General features: G+C 47.8%; 8 protein-coding genes across 8 annotated transcripts; 4 read left to right on the top strand and 4 right to left on the bottom strand.

Annotated features, from left to right (window-relative positions):
- Positions 1–36: 36 nt before the first annotated feature.
- On the top strand, positions 37–540 carry F5891DRAFT_963835 (uncharacterized protein; the record flags this gene model as incomplete). Its single annotated transcript, XM_041376050.1, has 3 exons — positions 37–168; positions 222–367; positions 417–540. Coding segments are annotated over 3 exons (402 nt in total), but the record flags the coding sequence as incomplete, so codon positions are not given.
- A 1,457-nt stretch (positions 541–1,997) lies between these two features.
- Positions 1,998–4,502, top strand: F5891DRAFT_1068603 (uncharacterized protein). The gene is made up of 12 exons (XM_041363197.1): positions 1,998–2,416; positions 2,491–2,590; positions 2,749–2,827; positions 2,877–3,156; positions 3,208–3,232; positions 3,338–3,426; positions 3,479–3,562; positions 3,628–3,669; positions 3,793–3,894; positions 3,963–4,048; positions 4,098–4,283; positions 4,335–4,502. Exons 1-12 carry the CDS (start codon positions 2,398–2,400, stop codon positions 4,428–4,430), a joined length of 1,188 nt encoding a protein of 395 aa, XP_041218454.1. The 5' UTR covers positions 1,998–2,397; the 3' UTR covers positions 4,431–4,502.
- A 903-nt stretch (positions 4,503–5,405) lies between these two features.
- F5891DRAFT_72497 (phosphatidic acid phosphatase type 2/haloperoxidase) lies at positions 5,406–7,206 on the top strand. The gene is made up of 12 exons (XM_041372968.1): positions 5,406–5,628; positions 5,687–5,707; positions 5,781–5,855; positions 5,909–5,920; positions 5,979–6,003; positions 6,052–6,160; positions 6,213–6,284; positions 6,343–6,480; positions 6,533–6,609; positions 6,667–6,742; positions 6,799–7,070; positions 7,122–7,206. The coding sequence occupies exons 1-11, from the start codon at positions 5,483–5,485 to the stop codon at positions 7,044–7,046; spliced, it is 999 nt and encodes a 332-aa protein (XP_041218453.1). The 5' UTR covers positions 5,406–5,482; the 3' UTR covers positions 7,047–7,070; positions 7,122–7,206.
- Positions 7,181–12,366, bottom strand: F5891DRAFT_72554 (uncharacterized protein). The gene is made up of 13 exons (XM_041372970.1): positions 11,786–12,366; positions 11,577–11,729; positions 11,358–11,518; positions 11,250–11,310; positions 10,866–11,197; positions 10,729–10,814; positions 10,604–10,677; positions 10,314–10,551; positions 9,103–10,267; positions 8,992–9,050; positions 8,338–8,936; positions 7,888–8,280; positions 7,181–7,835 (listed from the first exon to the last, which is right to left on the bottom strand). Exons 1-13 carry the CDS (start codon positions 12,124–12,126, stop codon positions 7,316–7,318), a joined length of 4,182 nt encoding a protein of 1,393 aa, XP_041218452.1. The 5' UTR covers positions 12,127–12,366; the 3' UTR covers positions 7,181–7,315.
- A 527-nt stretch (positions 12,367–12,893) lies between these two features.
- F5891DRAFT_1197147 (uncharacterized protein) lies at positions 12,894–13,967 on the bottom strand (the record flags this gene model as incomplete). Its single annotated transcript, XM_041368438.1, has 3 exons — positions 12,894–13,155; positions 13,203–13,230; positions 13,373–13,967. 3 exons carry the CDS (start codon positions 13,965–13,967, stop codon positions 12,894–12,896), a joined length of 885 nt encoding a protein of 294 aa, XP_041218451.1.
- Positions 13,968–15,260: 1,293 nt separating this feature from the next.
- F5891DRAFT_1282304 (uncharacterized protein) lies at positions 15,261–18,837 on the top strand (the record flags this gene model as incomplete). Its single annotated transcript, XM_041370527.1, has 11 exons — positions 15,261–15,266; positions 15,316–15,408; positions 15,455–15,931; positions 15,991–16,414; positions 16,469–16,611; positions 16,667–17,181; positions 17,238–17,661; positions 17,715–17,888; positions 17,950–18,229; positions 18,321–18,589; positions 18,652–18,837. 10 exons carry the CDS (start codon positions 15,261–15,263, stop codon positions 18,356–18,358), a joined length of 2,574 nt encoding a protein of 857 aa, XP_041218450.1. The 3' UTR covers positions 18,359–18,589; positions 18,652–18,837.
- Positions 18,838–19,219: 382 nt separating this feature from the next.
- F5891DRAFT_936440 (polyketide synthase) lies at positions 19,220–19,537 on the bottom strand (the record flags this gene model as incomplete). The annotated part of the gene is made up of 1 exon (XM_041374059.1): positions 19,220–19,537. A coding segment is annotated over one exon (318 nt), but the record flags the coding sequence as incomplete, so codon positions are not given.
- F5891DRAFT_72476 (uncharacterized protein) lies at positions 19,517–20,258 on the bottom strand. The gene is made up of 4 exons (XM_041372967.1): positions 20,162–20,258; positions 19,806–20,109; positions 19,675–19,747; positions 19,517–19,618 (listed from the first exon to the last, which is right to left on the bottom strand). The coding sequence occupies exons 2-4, from the start codon at positions 20,062–20,064 to the stop codon at positions 19,594–19,596; spliced, it is 357 nt and encodes a 118-aa protein (XP_041218448.1). The 5' UTR covers positions 20,065–20,109; positions 20,162–20,258; the 3' UTR covers positions 19,517–19,593.
- Between the last annotated feature and the right edge of the window lie 252 nt (positions 20,259–20,510).

The following is a 20,510-nucleotide window of genomic DNA, read 5'->3' as shown; positions in this document are numbered from 1 at the left end:
ATTTTCACATTATACATTTACTACAATGCATTCTACCAGGCTTACAAGCATGTTTTCACGTCCCCAAGTTCAGTCGAGAGGGAGCCGAAGGCCACGCGTTCGGGAAATGCTCGCCTCCATGGCATGAATGCTGTGACCATTGCTTCCGTGGCTTATATCGCAACCCAGGTCCGTTGAACATCACACTTCTACCGCAGCATGGTTTTCATGTATGACTAAAGGTGCGATTTGCTCTCAGTTCGTCCTCGGTATTCTCGCGGACCGATACAACTACGGACTCTGAGACGTTTTACCACAGTCTCCTTGACCTCTTAGAAGACCCCGAGGAATGTCAAGAAGTCGATGAACTGCTGACCTGGTGGAATCGGTATGTTTTATCACCTTTCACCATGTTGCCAAAGGCTGATATTACTCAGCCAAGTGTTTCCCACATCCTCTGCTGCGAAGAGACCTATCAGTGCCAATAGCGCCTTATCCAAGATCCGACAAAAACGCCTTGCTCTCAGACAAGCCGCAGATTCGGATAATGGGTCTCTGTAGTTTTCATTTTGACATGTCGAATCGTATTTAATATAAATGTAACTTAATGACAGTCTGCTTTACTTTTGTAACCCGGCTAGTCCGCTGAAGTGATTGTAGGACAACAAAGGTGCTACACCGCTGTAAAATATAGTTGGTCATCGTGGCGTGCCAGTCATCTGTCTTCTATGCAGCATATTGCTACGAGAACGAATGCCTTGCATGATAAGACCTGGAGCCAACATCATGCTCGCACTTGGTCGAATGAAAATAACAAGCTAGCATTATAAGCAATGACTATACTGTGACTGCATGCGGATGGAAGGAACAGTATCAACTCCTTGGTGCTCATGGCACAATGTAGCCTAGCGTTCGAAGATTCTGTCTAGTGGAGTCGTTCAGGAAGAGTCTGGGAAAACCATAACGGTTCGCTTACCTTGCATACGAAAACCATACCTCATCGATAAGCTGACGAAGGATACCACACCGTCATGCGTCCGCACCTTGGGACTAAAATCAGCTCTCATCCAAACCAGTCTAGCCTTGGGAGACTTCAGCACTTAGAGAGAAGATGTGGAGCATAGAATAACAAACAACTTTATGTGCAGTTAGTAGATATCATCAAGGTTGGGCAGTATATTAATGCACTGTCGCTCGTCGCCCGAATTGTGCACCTAGTAGATTGGAGCATCACCGGCTACCATCACAACCACATACTCAAAGTCAGCGCGGAGGGTGTTTTTGTCGATGGCGCAATGACAAGCTCGAGTTGCCAACGATAATCACATTGATAGAGCTTGAGATTGCGTTGCGGACACATGACACCCTTGAACTGTAGGCAGTGTCAGTCCAAAGGAGTCCGGCCATATAAAGCTTTTTCTGATGCTAGCATCAGTTCAGATATTGTGGAGTATAAAAGGACAAACTAACTTTGCATACTCGTATCGCATCTCGCCGAGGTTGAGCAGGATGGTAAAGTACTGCCCGAATTGGGCACTTGGCAATCACCGGCTAGCATCACAACCACCAGCGCAAAGTTAGCATTTTGCCGACGGCACAATGACAACCTCTGATTACAAAAGACATTCATAATTACACAACTTGGTACTGCGTTATGGTTGCTCGGCCCTCCTGGGTTGTAGGCAGTGTTGGTCTGATGAAGTCCGGCCATATCAAGCTTTTTCTAACGCTGAGCATCAGTGCATTTGATTGTGAAGAAAGTACAAACAATCAGAGATTATAATATTGTCATGACCAATGCAACTATATTGTCATGATTGTGCATTTGGCGGGTTCTATCCAACTGAGTCCGGGTATTCAAAGCTTTCTCGAGTGGGATACAATTTTGATAGGTATTGTGCAGATTTTAAATCAGACAAAGATAGCTAAGAATTTGTCGTTTTCGGGTCAGTTACCTGATGGATGGATGCGCGCTAAAACCGTGAAGTTCAAATTTGGTTAGACTCGGACTCGGAATTGCCGCGGCCCTGTCCCCGATATTACGTGCCCACTGCCGCTCAACTTGAACAGGCCCGTCATTGACTCGGAACGTTAGGCAACCAAACATGTTGACCAAGAAGCTGATTCTAAGGCTCTTGAAAAGTCTATGCCAAGTGTTAGCAGCACTCATAACTCGATCTGCCCAAAGATTGCGCATCCTCGTGACTTGCTTTCGACACTTTGTGGCCAAGTTGACTCGGAAGATTCGCGGTTTCCCCAGGCACACTGGCAATAATGACTCGACGACACTTTCTCCTGTAGACTGTTGTACTGTACCGCCCAGTACTTCTGGTGTGCGATATCCCCCCGTCAAATTACCGCTGCCACTTCACAACCGGCAAATAACTTCAGCTAATGCAGCACGCAGCGGCACGCAAGATGTGTTGTTGTCTTCGATGTCAGTATTCCCCATGCCTGAACCATGCATTCCACAGCAATTTATTCCTCCTCAACTGGTTTTGCCTCCACAAGTTCCTAACGCCAACCCGGCTTCCAGCGTTCCTAACACCGACATCAAGCTTATGCCATTCGCTGCGAATGACATTTCACGATACGAGAATCGTCCTTTTGTGTACGTGAATGCAATCTATCTAAACAATGTATCAATCTTGAGGCGGCGGCCTCTAGAAACCCAGCTCAAAGGCGCGATCGAATTCAAGCGCTCATGAAACGATTCCCAAACGAGTGAGTGCACAGCCGGGGGGTGAATGCGGATAACGAACTGTTCAGATCATGTCCATGGCTGAGAGGTGATTGGGAGTTGTGTGTGCACCCGGAAGGTGTACTATATCTACACAACAACCGCAAGGTAACCATTCCATCATGAAGTTTATCTGCACTTTTCACGTATCCTGCAGAGTGTGTTCACAGAAGCGACCATGGATAGCAACATGTTCGGATTTCTCGACAAATTTGTGGATGCATTAGATGAACTAGCACAAACACAATCAGTGAATCTCGGAGATGATAACGTTGACCTCGTCGTGCAACTAGCACAGAATGAAGAGGGTGAAGTGTCTTGCTATTATTATTTCGTCGACCACACAGATCGAATACTATTTTGGCTGCACGATCGCGATCAAGCGACGGATGACATTTTTAGTGGGCTCCAGGGCGTCATGGATTCGAGCCATATTCGTGCGTTATGCAGGACTGGTGACGATGCTGCTGATATGACCTAACCAATAGGATATTCCCTGGAGTCTGAATACTGGTTTGTCATACTCATTTTTGTACGAGTTTTGACTACTTCCTGCGAGATCTATTTTGATGCTCATGTGATTTCAGAACCTATGACTGTATGACATGGAACGAGCAGGACGCATTGCGAATCTTACCCGAAACACCAGATGGATAGACCGAAGATCATTAAGGAACTGAGGGAGCTTGTTATGCATGCAAGTGCAGGTACTTATCGCCTAGATTCAATTATCCGATTCTGTTTAAATGCGCGATTCAGAGATCATTACTTCGGACACGTCCTTGTCGCCTTTTGATGGAGATGAACTCTCCAGAATCTTGGAGTTGATAAATCATCTAAAAGGTGTGGGCGCCCCCTTCGAACTATTTTTATCTGTAATAGTCTCAAGTGCTATTATATATCTTCAGAGAATGCTCTAGACAATGACCCACATTCCACTTGTGTTATTGGTGAGCAAAACTATATTCATAGAATAATCTAAGACTCACCATTTCGTCAACAGCGAGATTCATGCACTACTTCTGTATATTCTTCATTCGATGTCTTAAGCGCGTGGCTAATTCATGCCGAAGATAGAGCCAAGTTCTTCAACTTCTGCGGTCTACCCTGCGCTCGTCTTGAAGCTGATAAATCGGTGTACAAGGACGATGAAAACCCTCATCCACTGACCAGTAGTGCTTCTTTCGCTCTCAACGCCATGCTTTTTTGGGCACCACAATCACACTTGGAAGAACTTCGAAAGTGTGGGTAGATGAATGCATCAATACTCCGCGGTGGAAAGACTTCAATAAAAACCTCATGACAGAATGGACTGGGATCACAATCTATGTACGTATTATGATGTCAGTGTCCTCCTTCGTAACTTGATTGTTTCCAGTCCAGTGTCATGTTAGCAGTAGACGTAAGTTTCCTTGCAGTGCCGAATGTATATATTGGCCAGTCGCAGTCGATCGGGATTATCGTCACCTATCTTTCCATCATCTTCATCACCGGCTCCTTGATCGTCTCAGTCCTGCTGGTGCGACAGAACCAAAGATATGGTTTTGAGTCAGCGGACAAAGCAGCAAGTTCTTGCACTGGTGTCTACTTCTTCCATGCTAACTAATTCCGTCAGACGGATTTTCTGTCTCATATGACGGGGACATTTTTCGGAGTGAGAGCCCTTGCCACGGTTCACAGTCTTCCCTACGCAATGCTTATGTGGGGGTAGGTGGATTACTACACTATCACCGGGCTAATGGTCACCTTATTCTTGATTAGGATGATATACTTCGCAATCGCCATTTTGTACAATGTGTTCAAGTCTACGAAAGCGGCCATGCTGGTATCAGTTGTCGGTGGATGCGTGGTCGTCACCATGTTCATATTTTGGTTCATCTGGGCAGCAAGAGAGTTCCGTCTTTTCGAGCCACTGGAAAAGATTTTCCCCTCAAGAAATACTCGACCTTAGCACATACTTCATGATTTGGATATATGGAATGACAGTTACTTTATCGTCAACTGAATTTGTGGCATTGAATGCCTGAATCAGTTGCTAAGCTGCCTGTTACATTCCGAGGGAATATAAACCACTGGCATAGGATTTCGTACGTTTTAATGGAGACCAGCGTTGACATTATCTCATGCGTAGTTCAGCGGCTGTGTCACACCGTTACCATGCGTGTACAGTGATTTGCGTTTGCCTCGCTTGGCGCTCGAATTTGATACTAGTATCTCACTCTACCATGTGGCCATACTACATCAAGGAAAACCTGGAAAAAGGCAAATTTGTGTAAATACGTCTAATCAGACTCGCTACCTGGCATCATGGCATGTCACTGCCACCTGATGATGGGGGTCGGATGTATCACGAAGGAGTCGACGACGGTCGACTGTTGCGGCACCGGAATATACAGGCGCGGAATGTGGCAGAGCAGGCGGAGTACGAAGCCGTAATTCTCAAGGCGTTTCTAAAATTACACAAGACTCCTACTAGATCATCGTGGTATTGACTAGGATTGGGACTATCGACTTCGTGGAAGATGCGAGAGATATAGAATGAATGCATGAATGAATGCCTGGTACCGTCCTGGAACATATGACACGGCCGGTATTTCACGAGAGCTGTACATTGTTGGCAAAGCGAGCGTACGTAAGAGATACACCTCCTCGTGACGACCCCTTGGTTAAGGAATAGAACCTTGTGTGAGAACGAAAGATTAATCGATCAACACATGCACAGAGGACGACCTGAAAGGTACATACGCGAATTATTTTACTCCCATGAAGCGGCAGCCAACGGACTATACCTTTGCAACTCTCACTGATACTCTGGAGTCAAATCCTATCATTCCAAACACCATGAGCCAAGAGCACCGTGGACCACATCCAGGTCTACGGCGATTTATGATGTCGTATGCCCCCGACTGGTGAACTTCTTGACCACTGAGCTTTGAGCTTAAACTCATGTAGCATCTTTTCCCGAAGGATCATATCTGGTACGCTCTGGTGAGGATTTGGAGCCACTGTGAAGGTTGCAGGCATGGAAGCATCCAGAGCTAAAGACTGCATTAACTTGCAGGGCAATCTCCTGGGTCATCGACAACCACATCCGAGTCTCTGGGTTTAAGAGGCACTTCTCGTTATCTGATGTCTCGTAAGTATCAATGCTTCCATTCAGATTCACATGTTCACTTGAGACCTTGCTAGATTACGATATCCGTGGGTATTATTCATCAACTGGGTTCCCTACTTACAACGCTCACTTCATACCCACCAGCTATGCTGTCAATGAACGCGTCGGGGTAAGCCACAGCGAACATGGACAAAGCTTTTCATTAACAACATGTTAGACAACAGCTCTTGGCTTCATCTCTTATGGCGTCCCATTTGTGGTTCAGTGCCTCGTCAATTTTTTGACAGTCCAGTCATGGTGGGATTTCCACCACAGCACTCTGGGATGTATGTACCTAAATCTAGTAGCTATATCTTATCGTTACTCATGACGATACAGTGACCCTCTCTTTGTCGATGACAAGGATCATTACACAATTTGTCAAAGTCACGGTTGGACGACCTCGGCCAGGTAAGCTTACAGTTTTCACGCGCATAGATCCACTTGGCGTGTCTTACAATATTCTCAGATTTAATTTCGCGCTGTCAGCCTGTGACAGGCTCTGCAGATCCTCTTTGGGGCCTATCTACAGTAGATATATGTACACAGACGGTATCCAGGATACTCGAAGATGGATGGAGAAGTTTCCCTAGCGGGCATTCCAGCAGTATGATTGATGTCGTCTCTCCTTGTCACACATCTGATATGTCTATATGTAGTGTCCTTTGCAGGCCTCGGATTCCTCGCCTTGTACTTGGTCGGTAAACTGCATCTATTTGACACCCGGGGATATGTCGTGAGTTCTCATTGCCCTGTGGATAATGCAGCGCGTGTTTTACCACCCATGATTCAGTTTAAAGCGTGGATATCTATCACTCCCCTTGCTGGTGCATTATTCGTGGCAATTTCGCGCACTATGGACTATCGTCGTACGATTTCTGTTTTTTTAATGAAATCATGTTAGATTGCTTACTTCGCCATTCAGACCACTGGCAGGACGTTGTGACTGGATCTTCTCTTGGATTTCTCATTGCATATTTTTCGTACAGGCAGTATTACCCTCACCCAGCATCGGCAGATGCACGTTTACCATACACTACCCGGTTCGAAGATACCAAGAGTGTTGAATTGGATGGAATCAATGGAGCTGCGGAACCGCTGCTAAACAGCTATGATGAAGATGAGGAAGTGGGCAGCACGAGACGTAATCCGAGGACTGGGATTCGACGATAAGCTTTGTTACAGATTTTTTTTCTTGTACGTAATTTTGCGCACCAGCCAGCCAAATTTACCGTTCCGAAATATTAGCACCTTACAATTGTTGGTTTATTTATTATAGCCAGGTCAGAGTGTGTAACTACAGTTGACCAAGCTCCTGGCATTCGCATACATCTACGTATCTTCAGACTTCAGGCAATTAGGTATCGCTTCGATTTCCTTCCAACGACCCCATAGTCCATACTATTGCTCTAAGGGAACTGGCTGGAGGCTTGCTACACGGTTCACCGCCCCTTGGTCCGTTGAACATGGATGGAATCATCCACCGCCGTCCTAGCAGCCTCCTGTTTCTTTCGACTCTTCGGGCCAGATCCTCCAGCCTGCGGCATTGCACCGTCAGTTGCCGGTACCATGGAGTGCTTTCCCCCCTCCTTGGAACGGCTAGAACCATGAGCAGGGTGCGTTTCACCAGGCTTCGAGCGAGCACCGGAAGATCGCTTCTTCCCCCCTCTATTCTTACTCCTAGAAGGAGTAGCACGTTGCGTTTGCGTTTCAGGAGCACTGTGCGCTTCTGCTCGAGTACGCGCCTCTTCCGCTGCCCACCATTTCATGAAGTCTGCCTCTAGTTGAATGGCTCGCTCCTCTTCTTGAATCTCGACAAGCGATCGCTTGTCCTTGGACGCAGGCATGCCCTGCAGAAGCTGTAATTGTTGTATCTCAGCAAATGAAAGTGAGGATGATTCTGTAACGCTCGGTTGCACCACTGGCTGAACAGGCGGAAGTGTCCATGCGGCACCCGTATTTCTGGTCAATACGAATCAGAAAGACATGGTAGATGGGAACAGTAGGCACGTACGAAACACGTCGGGGACCTGGTAAGCTGGACGTCGAAGGCACCTGTCGAACGGGGGAAAAGACAGGGCCGAGTGAAGATGCATTCGGCTGGGACTTTGAAGATGAAGATACGGCTTGAGGAACCGGCCGCTGAGGTGTTCTCGCATGCGTTAGCTTCGTGGCGGCGGATGATTCGGGGAGCGAAGACTTCCCCAAGTCAAGATCAGACGGCGTTCGACGCGGTGTCAGTGATGCATCAGGCTTCAGCGATGAGCTCACGGTCCTACGCTTTGGCGTAGCTACCTGTTTCAAAGACTCCTGACTAGGTTTGGCCATAGCACCGTGTGTTGCTCTGTTTGGAACACCGGATATCTTGGTGTTCTCAGCCTCTGCCATAATGGCCTTGAGATCGGTCCTTTATAGTGGTATCAGCACAATGTATAGCAAGAATAAAAGCAAAAGCTCCACACACCTGGGAGTGGAGATGGACCGTTTCCATACCGGTACCGATCCAGACAGTTCAGCAACCACAGGTACCTGATGATTAGGAGTATCCGACGAAGGTACTTCGTCCATCACGAACAACTCGTCTCCTGACGGTCCAGTATCAGTGGCCTTGGGCGAATCTGCTGCCGGATGCACAGACAGACTTGAAATCGGGCGAGTCTTCATTGGGCTCGCAGTCAATGACTTTGGAGAATCCCTGTGAACCTGTGGCCTGTCTACAGGTTCAAACACGACTGGAATATCCTGTCGAGCAAGCCATCCGGCGTGCTTCCGTAGCGCTTCGTTTGCCAGCAGGTTAGAACGAGAGACCGGAGACTTTGTCATCTGTGCGCTGCGGATGTACTTGGAAAGTTGCCGCACAATGGAAATGTCAAGGTCCTCGAACATGCTACCCTCTAGCATCATCTCCAGATTTGCAGTGATGTAACTTTGCAAACGTTCAACGAGATGGGTCGCGTTGATGTGCGTTGCATCAGCGAGCAAATAGCACGCATTATAAACATCGAGATACTTCAAAATGACTTGTGAACATAGAAGCATCAGGCGATCGAGTAGAAGTTCGTTCTGGTTGGAGTTGTATTATGAACCATGTGCCTAATAATAGTGCACGTGAACTTACCGCTGCGGAAAGAACAGAGAACATGAAGGATAGCACGTCATCTACCCCTTGCACAAAGTCTTCGATGCAGTAAGATGACCAACACGATGAAAATAAGACACAAAAACACACCAAGGGATTCAAACAAGTTCTCGTCTCCATAACACATCCATCGAACGACATATTGCATGACCTGCCACTCCAAGTGCTTGAGATCAATGTCGATGATACCCGATTTATCACGACGCTTAGATGTCCACACACTATTTTCAAAGAAGCTGGCGAAGAATTGACAGCGAGCTTGTAGCACCACTGAATGACTCCAAACGATGACCTGGTCAGCGAGGTGGAGCGCGACGTCGGGCGCAAGGGAGTCTTCTCTTGTATTATTCCGTAAATGACCGGTTAACTGGGTTTTCTGGTAGAGCAGGCGGAAGTCTTCTGCCTGTGAAGGAGTGGGGATTCGCTTCCCTGGCGATTGAAGTGCTTTCAAAAGAAGCTGAAGATTGAATATACGTGCAAGTGATTGAAGTTCCGCCTTGATTGCTACAGGTTTCACAGCAAATGTTTGAAATTGGGACATAAAGGGGGTTCCGATGCGTAAATCCCAAATAGCGAGGAGCTGGTCCGAGTAGAAGTATCGAAGGAGAATAAGGACTGTGAACGGATGACATCCAATGATTTGAATGTGGATCCTGTCTCCTGGGACGAGACTGACCTCAATCCCTGAAGATTTATCATTTAATGGTTGTCCGGTATGCAAAATGTTGCCCAATACTGGACATCTCACAGCGAGAATGAGTCGGTGAGCTGGAAGGTGCAGTGGACCAGGGGTGACAACAACCACGTCGGCATTATAGGGCAAGACGATATCTGGCGCGTTCTTGCGTTGGTCTAGAACCTGGAGTAACTTCGATAGATCTCCGATATCGTCCAGGATCAACGCGTCCTCGCCATCTTCATCAGCATCCAAGAGAGGTGTCGCCATGTTTGGTGTGGCAGACAGTGCCTCCGCACGCGATGACGGACCTAGGTATGGTTGGATCTTAGTAATATCACATGAAAATGAATGTGCAGTGACGTGGATGGGAAGTGGTTTAAAATCGACGCGCAGAGCCGCAAACGCCCCTGTGCTGTTTGCACAGACAGCAACAGCACGCTGTATGTACGGTATGCGCTGGAATTTGAATGCTTTGGCACCGGAACCCTGACCTCCCTTGGCGCTCCGCAAGCGGACGTAAACATGTCCAGACTGAGTGCAGACTATGACAGTTCCATCGGCCCCAATATCAACGTCCTACAAGACGTCAGACGGGGTGGTGTTTGTATTTGAACCCACCCACCTGCACCGCACTGAACTGACGTCTCAGGGCCCATATACGTTGAGGCTTGAAAGCAGGGGAACTCTTTGCGGAATCGACTTCTCCAATAGGTTGTGAAGTAAACGTGAATACTTCCCCATTCGATGAGAGGGCGGCGATGGTGTCATCACAGCTCCTGAGCTTTGTGATGGTCTGACCCTTGATTGCTTGCGGGGGGCGATAAACAGAGATCTCTGAAGGGAATCTCTGAGTGGGGAAACTAGGTATCGAAAGTCAGAAAGAAAGTGAACCGAGCTCAGGAAAAGTTTGACCTAATCTTGGAAATCCCTCCAGACCAAGCACACAAGACTTCGCCCGTGAGAAGTAGACATGCCATGAGGGTTTCCTGAATCCGGAGTCACTCTTATTGTAGAACTATATAAAAATTCCAACGAACCGTCATCACTATTGCGCGAACAGGCTTCACTATACTGGAGACTTTACGAGGGAGCACTTGGACGGGCACTAGCGCCTTGTCGTACCCTAAGAATTTCAACATGAGCATGTATTAACAACTCAGGAGAAATAACCAACCAAGTTGCCCGCCGTTCGTGCCCCACGTCCATACTTCCGTATCTGTCCAGCAACCAGAAGCGGTTTTGCACGCTGCAACACCTTTGACAAACTCTCTCCTCAATGAGCCGACTTTTCGTGGTGTAGCCTGGATATGCTCATCTTGTTTAGCCGAGGATGAGACCTCAATGACGTATCCAAGCTGATGGAAGCGATTTAGTCCCCATGTGAGAACTTCTCCAGTTGAAGTGAGCGCGAGGGTGTGGTCTTGGCCAAGCGCAACGGATTCAATGGTGTGTTTGATGTCGGGAAGAGGCATGAGGGCATACTGTGTATGTTGACTTGGCCCTAAACTGCAGAAAAATTAGCAATGCAACGTACGATCGAGTACATGTCTGCGCCTACCGTCCTCCACCGCCAAAGCCGCACACACGGATGTTATCCCGAGGCTCGGAAGTGAGTACAACTACGGAATGGTGAGCTCGGCACATATATACCCCGAACAAAACGCGCCTGTATGAAGCTTGGACATTGACACTTGCCGGACGTGAATTGGGGCGAAGCGGTCGTCGAGGGACCTGTTGTGCTGATGTGCTACATCGTCCTTACGGGGAATGACGACCTCATCTGGATATGCCCTGTCATTTCCATCGCCCAGCCCCAATGCTGCGTTTCTGATGTCAAAACCCTCTTAAGACGTGATAACTCAATTCCATCAGCACGTCGACCTACCTGTTTGTACCCCAGGTAAACAGTTCGGCAAGAGTCTCTTCGTCCTCAGTGGGCTTTGCAGATTTCACAGTTGAGTTGTAGAGGTCATGTGCAGTATAGCCTTCTAAGTCCTTGATGGAGGTATCGATATCCAGGCGCTTCAAAAGAAGGATCCTTGAACTCAGTAAGACAAGACTGCACCGGTCACACATGCGAAAATAGAGACGTACGCAGCAGAGATATTTCCCGCATATAGCGCCCTATGTAAGGGCGTCCAATGACTCTCCTTGTCCAGTATGTTCACGTTGATAGCTGGGTGGGCGAGGAGCATGCGGACATATTCCAGGCTTGAAGTCTCAGTGGAGCTGCATGCCAGGTGCAGGACTGACCTGCCAAGGGTATCGAGAGCATTTATTTCGAGGGCCATTCCTCTGTTCAGTACCCCCGCGCGCTTCCATGATTTTCCGCTGCTGGTGCTGACAGATGTGGAAGGTTGTCCAGGACCGCCATTGAGCAGGCGGTGAAAGGATTGCTGCTTGCGTAGTGCAAAGTAGACATGGAGCAAGGTCATGCGCTAGGTTTATCGGACTGAACGATCGCTGGGGGTGATAAAATCACTCCTCCTCGAGATCGTCTCGGCTGTGTTGTATGTCGGTACCGATGATAAGGCGGCACAGACGGTGTCTCTGAATAAATGGTTGGCTGTTTCAATGTCGGATATCTGTATTTTAGAGGCCGGTGCTGTTGCAGATGAAGAATAAGTTATAGCCGCTGCGGGAGAGAGAAGTATTAGTACGAGACTGATAGCGACTTGTGGTAGAGAATATCTAACCTGACTCGGATACTATAGATATTGTGTAGTCACTGACTCCCGCCGGATATACAAATTCGGATACTCGGTGAGTGGGAGAGACCGAGTGAGAATATGCACATGATGTATATAAGTAGATCACTACGGGCGGGCCGACGCGCGGATCATCTAACCTCGCTCTGTGCCGGGCCACCAACGTTCCAAATTACATGTTGAAACTCGTCCAACGTGGGCGCGGTAGCGCCGTGCTAGTTATAAGGAAAATTTTGGCGAAGGGCACGTTGTTTAAACTGCAACGAATGTTTGCTCTAATTCTTCCAGACTGATCCGACTGCCAAATGACAGAAATTGGACAGAAATAATTGACAGAATGTACCTGAAATATGCTCAGTCAGGATCATTAGTTTGGGGAAGGATAACCGATGCTGTGAACATGGTGACAGACAGAGGCATACTATGCACTCGGGTATGTCCTCTTCCCTAGTACCAGTGTTCTTATCCAACTAATGGATACAGATATCGGTAAACTAGTCACCTCTATCATACTCAGAAGCCTCGCAACAAAAGGCTTCGGTAGCTCTGGAACCTGTTTGGGTGTCAGGTTGGCAGAGAAGACCATAATACTGTGTCTGTTCAGTATATATCGACCCAGCGGCCGTCCCGCATGTGGCACCAGAAATTCCCAAAATCGCAAACACGGCATTTATGATAAGTACTACCAGCACCTTCTCTCCTGTAATGCAATCCGCCGCAACAGGATAGGAATATGCCTGGTAGCTGTCAAAGTACCTGCGTGAGGCATCAGATAAACACTTACAATATCTCATGGAACACACTCTTCTCCAAAAGAATGCCAGAGTGGCCCTGAAAACACCGTCAGAGGATATGAGCCCACATCCAAACAAGAAGATCATTGCTGTCACTCACTCGGCATCAATCAACCCGATTGCAAGAGCATTGAATGTACTTGTCAGATTCAGTCAGTAACATGACCACGACCACTTACGGTACAAAGATGTGGTATCTTGGAGGAACCGCTGATAATTTGGAACGACGGACATGATGGTTGTCATTCTAAGTGCAATGGTCGTATACACAGAAGACAGTGGGATAGACAACGTGGTCGAAGACATGGCGATAACCACTGCACGCCATGGCACCTCAGGTGTGGAAAATGCCCACGTCGCCCGAGTCAAGTCGTTGATTCGGGGGTAAGCGGTCGAAAACACAACGTAGAGAGCGACTGATATGACAATTGATACATCGGTTCCGAAGAGTTGAGCGACACGATGAATATAGCCTTGAGAGACGATCAAAGAATGTTTGGCGTCAACATTCCAGTAAGCAAATTTAGAAGCTGGCCTCATTTGACGGTGTAGTCCTGGCCCGAGGCTAAACCTGACAAATATCGATATCGTTTTCTTGGGCCCAAAATAGTCTCCCGCCGAGAAAAGTGGGTGCACTTTAAGAGTGGTTGAAATATAGAATTGAGCCGAAGAACGACAAGCCAGACGTCCAACCTGTGCGTGAAAGGGTAAATTCGGACCATAAGCCGGATTTGCAACTTTGCCGTTGTACAGAGAGGTGCAAGATGTATCCATGGTCAATACGCCATTCCTGATGGTTATGAGTTGTCACCCATGCTAACCGCAAAAGACAACTCGATGATGGAGCTTCGATCCGAGAAGACTGATTTGTAATGTTCTACAACCGGCGCCAAGGGATCCGGATCTTCCAGGATGTGGGATTGCAACTTGGAGATAACGAAGAAATTCCGAGAAGTTAGAAGCACCGCAATCTCTCAATAGGAGATGTACGCAAGGGAAAAATATTCGCACCATCGGTCATAAGCCTACTCGTAATCTGTCGGACGCAATGTTCAGTGCAGACAAATATCAGAGACCACGGTATCAGCGCTCATCAATGTTGAACGTGGAAGCTGATGCCAAGAGCTTGAAGCCAAATGTCAAGATCCAAAATCGGTAAATTTCAAAGGATCGCAGCAAGACCGTCGAATCAGGATGTATGTATGAAGGGCGCCAGCGGACAAAATTCCCAGCGATTTCAATTCAGAGTTTCGACGTTTCATTTCGCTTTCAAACACAAGTGATTCGTTTTCGGGTGCTAATTCTCGCTTTCCCGAGACTGATTTTCACGTTAAGTTTCGATTTCATGATTTTGATTTCACTTATTGATTTCACGCGTTTTCAGTTTCGGTTTTGATTTCGTCGACACATTTTGGTTTCAAACTCCGATCGATGTCGTGCAAATACCCGCGCGGGTACACCATAGGCCATGAGGGAGTTGCAGGGGACCAGTGCTGGTGACACTGAAGCTCAAGGTACGTTCTAACTTTTCATCATTTTTCTATATTCTTACTACAAAGCATCTTTGCGCCTGCCTGTTCTCTCGCGCCCGACTCATACTTCACAGGGAAGCACTGGCCCCTTGCGCCCGGTCGGTCACACATATCGCCCTTCAGATGGAAGCGCTGGCTTTGTTATCACATTAGTTTCTGGTTCCAGCTATCTAACCTCTAAGCATGGAATATGTGATCCCACAGAACCGATTCGCGTCTACCCCATGTGTGCAGTTACCTTCCATTTTGAATTATGAGGCTCGAGAGAGCAAGCTTTGTCATTGTCATGGGTGCCTGCTAAGGTTGCGCTTAATCTACAAGTGCTTGAGTAGCGGGTGAGAAAATACTGTTCGAGCTTCTATTGCAAGCTACCATGGATCATGGTAGCACATGGACCACGGAACGCACATGGATACATAAAATCTGACGTCTCCCATTTCTTGACATAACTCTTCATTTTCCCCGTCGCTTCAAGGACATCCCAGACATGGACTCATCCCCCTGCCGCCAGTGTGCATGTCGTGGATATTTGGAAATGGGTGTAAGTTACATTCTGTGACTCTCAGGTATTTGGTGCTGATCGATCCCAGCCTAATGAGTGCGCATGCACTCATACCCCGCAGGATCACACAACTGTGGCCCTTCCACCTCGTCGATGTGCATCTGGCACCTATTTCTCTACGGTGAGTATAAAGAATGAACACTAATCATGAAATTCACATTATGTAGAATGAAAATCCGGCCACATATCGATCCATGTGTGCACTCTGTAATGGAGCGTATTACGTCCATGTCCCTACTCCCACTCAAGCGCCCATCACCCCAACTATCCGCTCTGGTTATGATTCGACCATGGCAAATTCATCAAGTTCTTCATCTGGCAGTCCGGCACTTGCCCGGTACATTCATCCTCCTCCATCACCACTTTCCAGTAGCACTGGAGCACCGCCGACAACTCCTGCACCTCTGACCCTTCGACTGTGGAGTCCTCCCCATGCACCTGCATCTGGAACTACAAATGACCACCGGCGTGCCCCCCATGGGGTATCAGCATCTCCGCTGACATCAGTGCCAATAATCTCTTCCCGGGCAGGCAGGTCTGGACCGTCTGGCAACTCAACCAGATCATCCACTGCTCCCAGGAGACAATTGACTCAGCGCACCACTCAATCCATCAAGTACTTGGTGGTCATCCACCCTGAGCCGGTGAGTAATCTTTGAATGCAACGTATCACATAGTTTTTTACTCTTGTACTTTTGTCTAGGTGTATGGAACGGTCACAACAGACTTTGATCGGCTGTTTCGTGAACTCCGGTGCCCTGTGCCTCAAAAGATTGGCTCCTTTTTACGCCAGGCCGAGTCCCTGCGACTCTCATTCAAGTTTGAAGTGACGGCGCGCTCAGACGAATTGGCAGGACCTATTTTCGATACTCAGTTGACCAACCATTTGGATGGCAAGGGGTTTGTGTTTTCCCGCCCTCACAGCGCACCCAATACCAACACTGTCACAATGTCTCAATACACCTGGTCGTTCCTTATGACTGGAAAAAGTCAGCGATCAGCATTGGGCGCTAAACTCACCTCATCTCGGAAGTCTGCTGAAGATGTCACTCACAAAGACTTGGCCGCAAATGCTGACAAACTCCCTGTACCGTCACCTCATCATGATCACCGCATGGTGTTTGTTGGTAAGCTTCTCCTCCGTTTCCTCTCCCGTTCTTAATCATTGATGTGGCATCCAGTTCCTCTAGAGTTTATTGTTACTGGCCCTCTCGATGGACAGGGCTTGCACCTGTGTCTTGCACCTCGGCTCTGGAACAAGAACTTTCAACCAGACATACATGAAGAGGACACAGAATTTACATGCGCCGACGGGTGCTCTGAGGTATGTAATGTCTTTTCTTGCCTGAGTAGGTGCTCAATTTACGTCTTCACCTCAGCAACCATCAATGGATTCTGATATGGATTTTGATGTTCCTGATTTTGTGCCATTGACACCAGCAGATACTACCAACGTTGGGGTGTCTCTCTTCCTGCCAGGGCCAGTGTCTCCTGTTAATGGGGCAGCACCCTTATCACCTCTACGCATGCCTCAGATTATGTCCTTCGATGGTCCTGCTTCCTCTGCATCGTCCGGTCCAGATACTGCCACTAATACCATCATGCGTCCCCCTGTTGCTTTGCAACCCCGTCAACAATCTCCCGCTGCTGCTGTCGCTGCTTGGAGAGGGAGAATAGCAGCTGCACGAACGACCATGCAGTCCCTCCTCAGTGACGATCCAGCTACCATCACCATCAGTGCAAATACTGCATCAGTTGCAGCCCGATCGTTTATTGACGCTATCAAGAGTTGGTGCCGCCCAGAGGCTTCAATGACTGACGAGCAGTCAACGGGTGCCACACTTACTGGATTGACGCCAACAAGCATTGTCACTGGGGAGTTTGATGTCTCAATGTATGTCGGATGGGCAGCTCTGCCCAAAATGTCACTGACCTATTCTTCTACAGTAGCGATGGTGTTGGACATGGTGTACTTCGCTCTTTCTGGAGCGAGGTCATCAGAATGATTACGGAAGACTCTGGGCATTGGCAAAGTACCTGCGATGGGCATTGGGTACCCATTGTGACCTCACTACCCCCCTGTGATGAAGATATTGTTTCATACCAGGCGTATGGAATCATCTTCCGGACTGCGATGCTTATGGACCTAGAAATCCTCCCCGTTTCTCCGATCATTGTATTGTTTCTGCTGAGCGACTACATCACAGCTACCACTTCATCATTCACCGCTGCCATTGCACCCATTGGGAGTCAACGTCTTCTTGCGTGGCCACCCCCTCTAGTCACTGATGCTGCAACAGGCCGGTTAGAACTATCCATAGCACCTGCAACAAATTTGTATTCCATGATTCTGGAAGTTGACGCTTCTGCCCAGGTTAGTTTCTCATTCATTTCTATCATGACGATGTTTTCACACTGCTTGGTTAGATCACACAGCTGAGGCGTCTTCCTGTACATGCACAGGCTGAGCTTACCCACCGGTTGCGATGTCAGGTGTTCTTTGGCAACCAGTTTGCTCGTGGAACACCTGACCACATTGTATATTCATCAATGCGTCAGGCATTCGACTGCCTAATTGGTGACCGTATGACATTACGTGAGGTGCGTCCTCACATTAAAGACATTCATTCATTGGCTCACATATCACCACTGCTGCATTCAGCATTTCATCACTGAAGATTCATCTAGTACGATTCTTGAGGGAATGTTTGGTGGCCGCATTCTTTCCTCACCAGAGCAGGTTATCCGCCTTCTTGTCATCAATGTTACCCCAGTTGGTGGTGTCTTGAATGATATCATCGCACGATTCAAACTTCATCTGGAGCGCTACCTCCGTGGGTGCAGCACTCCTACTCAAAATGATGGATCAGATCTTTTCGGAGAAGATGTAGTAATTGATCCATTGTTACGAACTCGACTCTTTCTCCGGTGTGTCACCGGTAGTGAGTTCCTTCCAGCATGCCCCCAGCAACAGATCAGGGTTCGATATTTTATTTGCTCTATTCATGTCTCGTCACTGATGTCTTTGAACAGTTGAATTTCCAGACGCAGTGGAGCCATCATTGGCGTGAACATGTGGTGCACCTTGTCACTTATTCTAGATTATTGCAGCCCTTGACATCTACGATGACAAGGGAATCCACATCCACACATGCTTCTATGCAGTGGATGTGCTGTTGAATGAGCCATCTACGCTCATTGTGAACCAAGAAATTCTGGCGGACATGTCCATTTCCACTGACTTTGACAGGTGGATTCACTCCTGTATCAGTGGCAACGCCTTCGATCACTACAATACTTCTGTATGTCTGCTATCCTATCTGATCTGAGTCTTAAAGGCACGCTACTAATCATGCCTACATAGTAAATGTTACTCCTTGCACTTTTCTACTCGCACTTCAACAGTTTGATGGCTCCAATTGCTGTACTTAACTCGTTCTTATGCTGTACTAATCTCTCGCATCGTTTCATTTGCATGCTGCCAAGACCGACCTTCACGTATCCTGTGACCCATAGAATATCACTACTGCTTTCTTCGTACTGACTTCCGTACTAATTGCTACTGATTGTACCCTTGCACCATCCCAGTAATATTGTACCAGCTTCATTTTGTACCCTGACATAATCGTACTGCCCTGCAGCGTCAACTAAGCCTGCATTCTGGGCCTGATCGCATGAATAAGTGTCAATAGGTCAACGAAGACTTTGAAGCTCTAAACGTCACAAAACATGTCATTGAAGCTTTTTATGGGTATATGTTTGGAGATTTGAAGTAAACTGTCGCTGGTCACAGAAGGGATGTCTTCGCTGTGCTGGGATCTTTACATGGATGATACGACTGTTATCTTACAAGTGCTGTAGTATCCAATAAGAAGGCGTGTGCATGATCCATGATCTCCAGCGGGATGTCTTTCATTTGCACGTGCCCCGTATGCTGCATAATTAGTTTGACCTGTATTGCCAAATAGTGCTGAAACTGAGGAAAACGAAACGAAGAAATCCAGCTTGTTTATGTCAATTGTATTGCATAACACCTCGAAAGCTCCAATCTTGGGATCGAATGGCATATTGAAGTCCTTCACCGATAGCCCAGAAAAGAAACCATCTGCTAAAACCATGGAGAGCAACATGCATCCCCCAAGCGGATTCTGAAGTTCTCCCACCAATGCTTTCATGTCGGGCTCGCAGAGGGCATCAATCGCATCGATGCGTAAATTCAAGTCTGCTAGGCTCTTGAGGTATGCGATGATACGCTGAGATGCAATGTCTCCCCTGCACTGAATTCCAGCGCACCCGGAACGCGAAGTCAGGACGATTTCCCGGGCGCCATTCTAATGAATCGACTTAGTGTGAAACAAATAGATTCAGTGAAGAGCGTAATTCTGACCTTGTACATCCACTGGGCAATCTGAAGCCCAAGGCTGCCGACACCTCCCACCAGTATATAAGCCTTCTTGTCGCTGAAAAGATGTTTCTTCACATGGATGGGATCACCAGGCTTGGTAGTAATGATCTCACTGAGACTGCGCATGGGGATCTTAAGCTCGTTGCCAGCTATATCTGATCCAAGACGAATAGCGTGGCCAATTAACCACGGGTCACAGGCAAGCAGCGATTGCAAGCCTTTCGTCAGATGCTTCCATGGGAATGTCTTCCCATTGGCTGTCAAGAGGCGTGCTAAGAGGTGGAGTGTTGCCATGTCTCTGTATTCAGAGACAATTAAATTGAAATGGCCATTAGGGAGGCGGCCGATTTCGGAGTCCGTCGCATGTTGCATTAGAGTAGTAACACGAAAGCCCCGGAGAAGGTAGAGTTGAACAATCTGGATGCCAGTTTGAGAATCTGCGTGTGTCACCAGAATCTCTCCACGAAACCTTCCAGGGTTCTCAAAATATGTAGGACCAACAGCAAGGACTGCTATAGCAAACACGAGAACAGCAGGTGCCATCGATATATCAGCATTCCAAGCTACTGGAGCATCTACCATGCTATCCAGTGGCGATACGATGATATTTCCAACAGGGGAAGTGGATATTCCCATAATGCCTTTGTGCGAGCTGTCCAATGAGCCAATAAAGGTCCATATCTGATCGATCTGATCGTCCGATCGGCTGATGGCCTCTCCTCAGCTCGGCAAGGCAGAATTGAGGGAGACCAGTTTAGGGCAAAGGGAACGAGTGTGTCCAGTGGGCTTGATGTTGCAGTCGAAAGACTGGCAAGAAG

This window comes from Suillus fuscotomentosus (genome assembly GCF_016647785.1).
Source record: "Suillus fuscotomentosus strain FC203 chromosome Unknown F5891scaffold_115, whole genome shotgun sequence".
NCBI classification, from domain to species: Eukaryota; Fungi; Basidiomycota; class Agaricomycetes; order Boletales; family Suillaceae; genus Suillus; species Suillus fuscotomentosus.
This window is presented reverse-complemented; position numbering and strand designations above follow the sequence as displayed.

Bases quoted from the DNA above. Each gene is read 5' to 3' on its own strand.
- F5891DRAFT_1068603 (XM_041363197.1), top strand. The intron at 2,828-2,876 runs GTAACCATTCCA...CGTATCCTGCAG, and splicing joins ATCTACACAACAACCGCAAG to AGTGTGTTCACAGAAGCGAC. The intron at 3,157-3,207 runs GTGCGTTATGCA...CCTAACCAATAG, and splicing joins CATGGATTCGAGCCATATTC to GATATTCCCTGGAGTCTGAA.
- F5891DRAFT_72497 (XM_041372968.1), top strand. From the start codon at position 5,483: ATGAAGCGGCAGCCAACGGACTATACCTTTGCAACTCTCACTGATACT. The intron at 5,629-5,686 runs GTGAACTTCTTG...CTTTTCCCGAAG, and splicing joins ATGTCGTATGCCCCCGACTG to GATCATATCTGGTACGCTCT. The intron at 6,004-6,051 runs GTAAGCCACAGC...ACAACATGTTAG, and splicing joins CTGTCAATGAACGCGTCGGG to ACAACAGCTCTTGGCTTCAT.
- F5891DRAFT_72554 (XM_041372970.1), bottom strand. From the start codon at position 12,126: ATGACCTTGCTCCATGTCTACTTTGCACTACGCAAGCAGCAATCCTTT. The intron at 10,268-10,313 runs GTGGGTGGGTTC...GACGTCTTGTAG, and splicing joins GTCAGTTCAGTGCGGTGCAG to GACGTTGATATTGGGGCCGA. The intron at 8,281-8,337 runs GTGTGTGGAGCT...ACCACTATAAAG, and splicing joins CGGTCCATCTCCACTCCCAG to GACCGATCTCAAGGCCATTA.
- F5891DRAFT_72476 (XM_041372967.1), bottom strand. From the start codon at position 20,064: ATGCAACATGCGACGGACTCCGAAATCGGCCGCCTCCCTAATGGCCAT. The intron at 19,748-19,805 runs GTGAGATCATTA...ACATCTTTTCAG, and splicing joins GATCCCCATGCGCAGTCTCA to CGACAAGAAGGCTTATATAC. The intron at 19,619-19,674 runs GTCAGAATTACG...TCGATTCATTAG, and splicing joins TTGCCCAGTGGATGTACAAG to AATGGCGCCCGGGAAATCGT.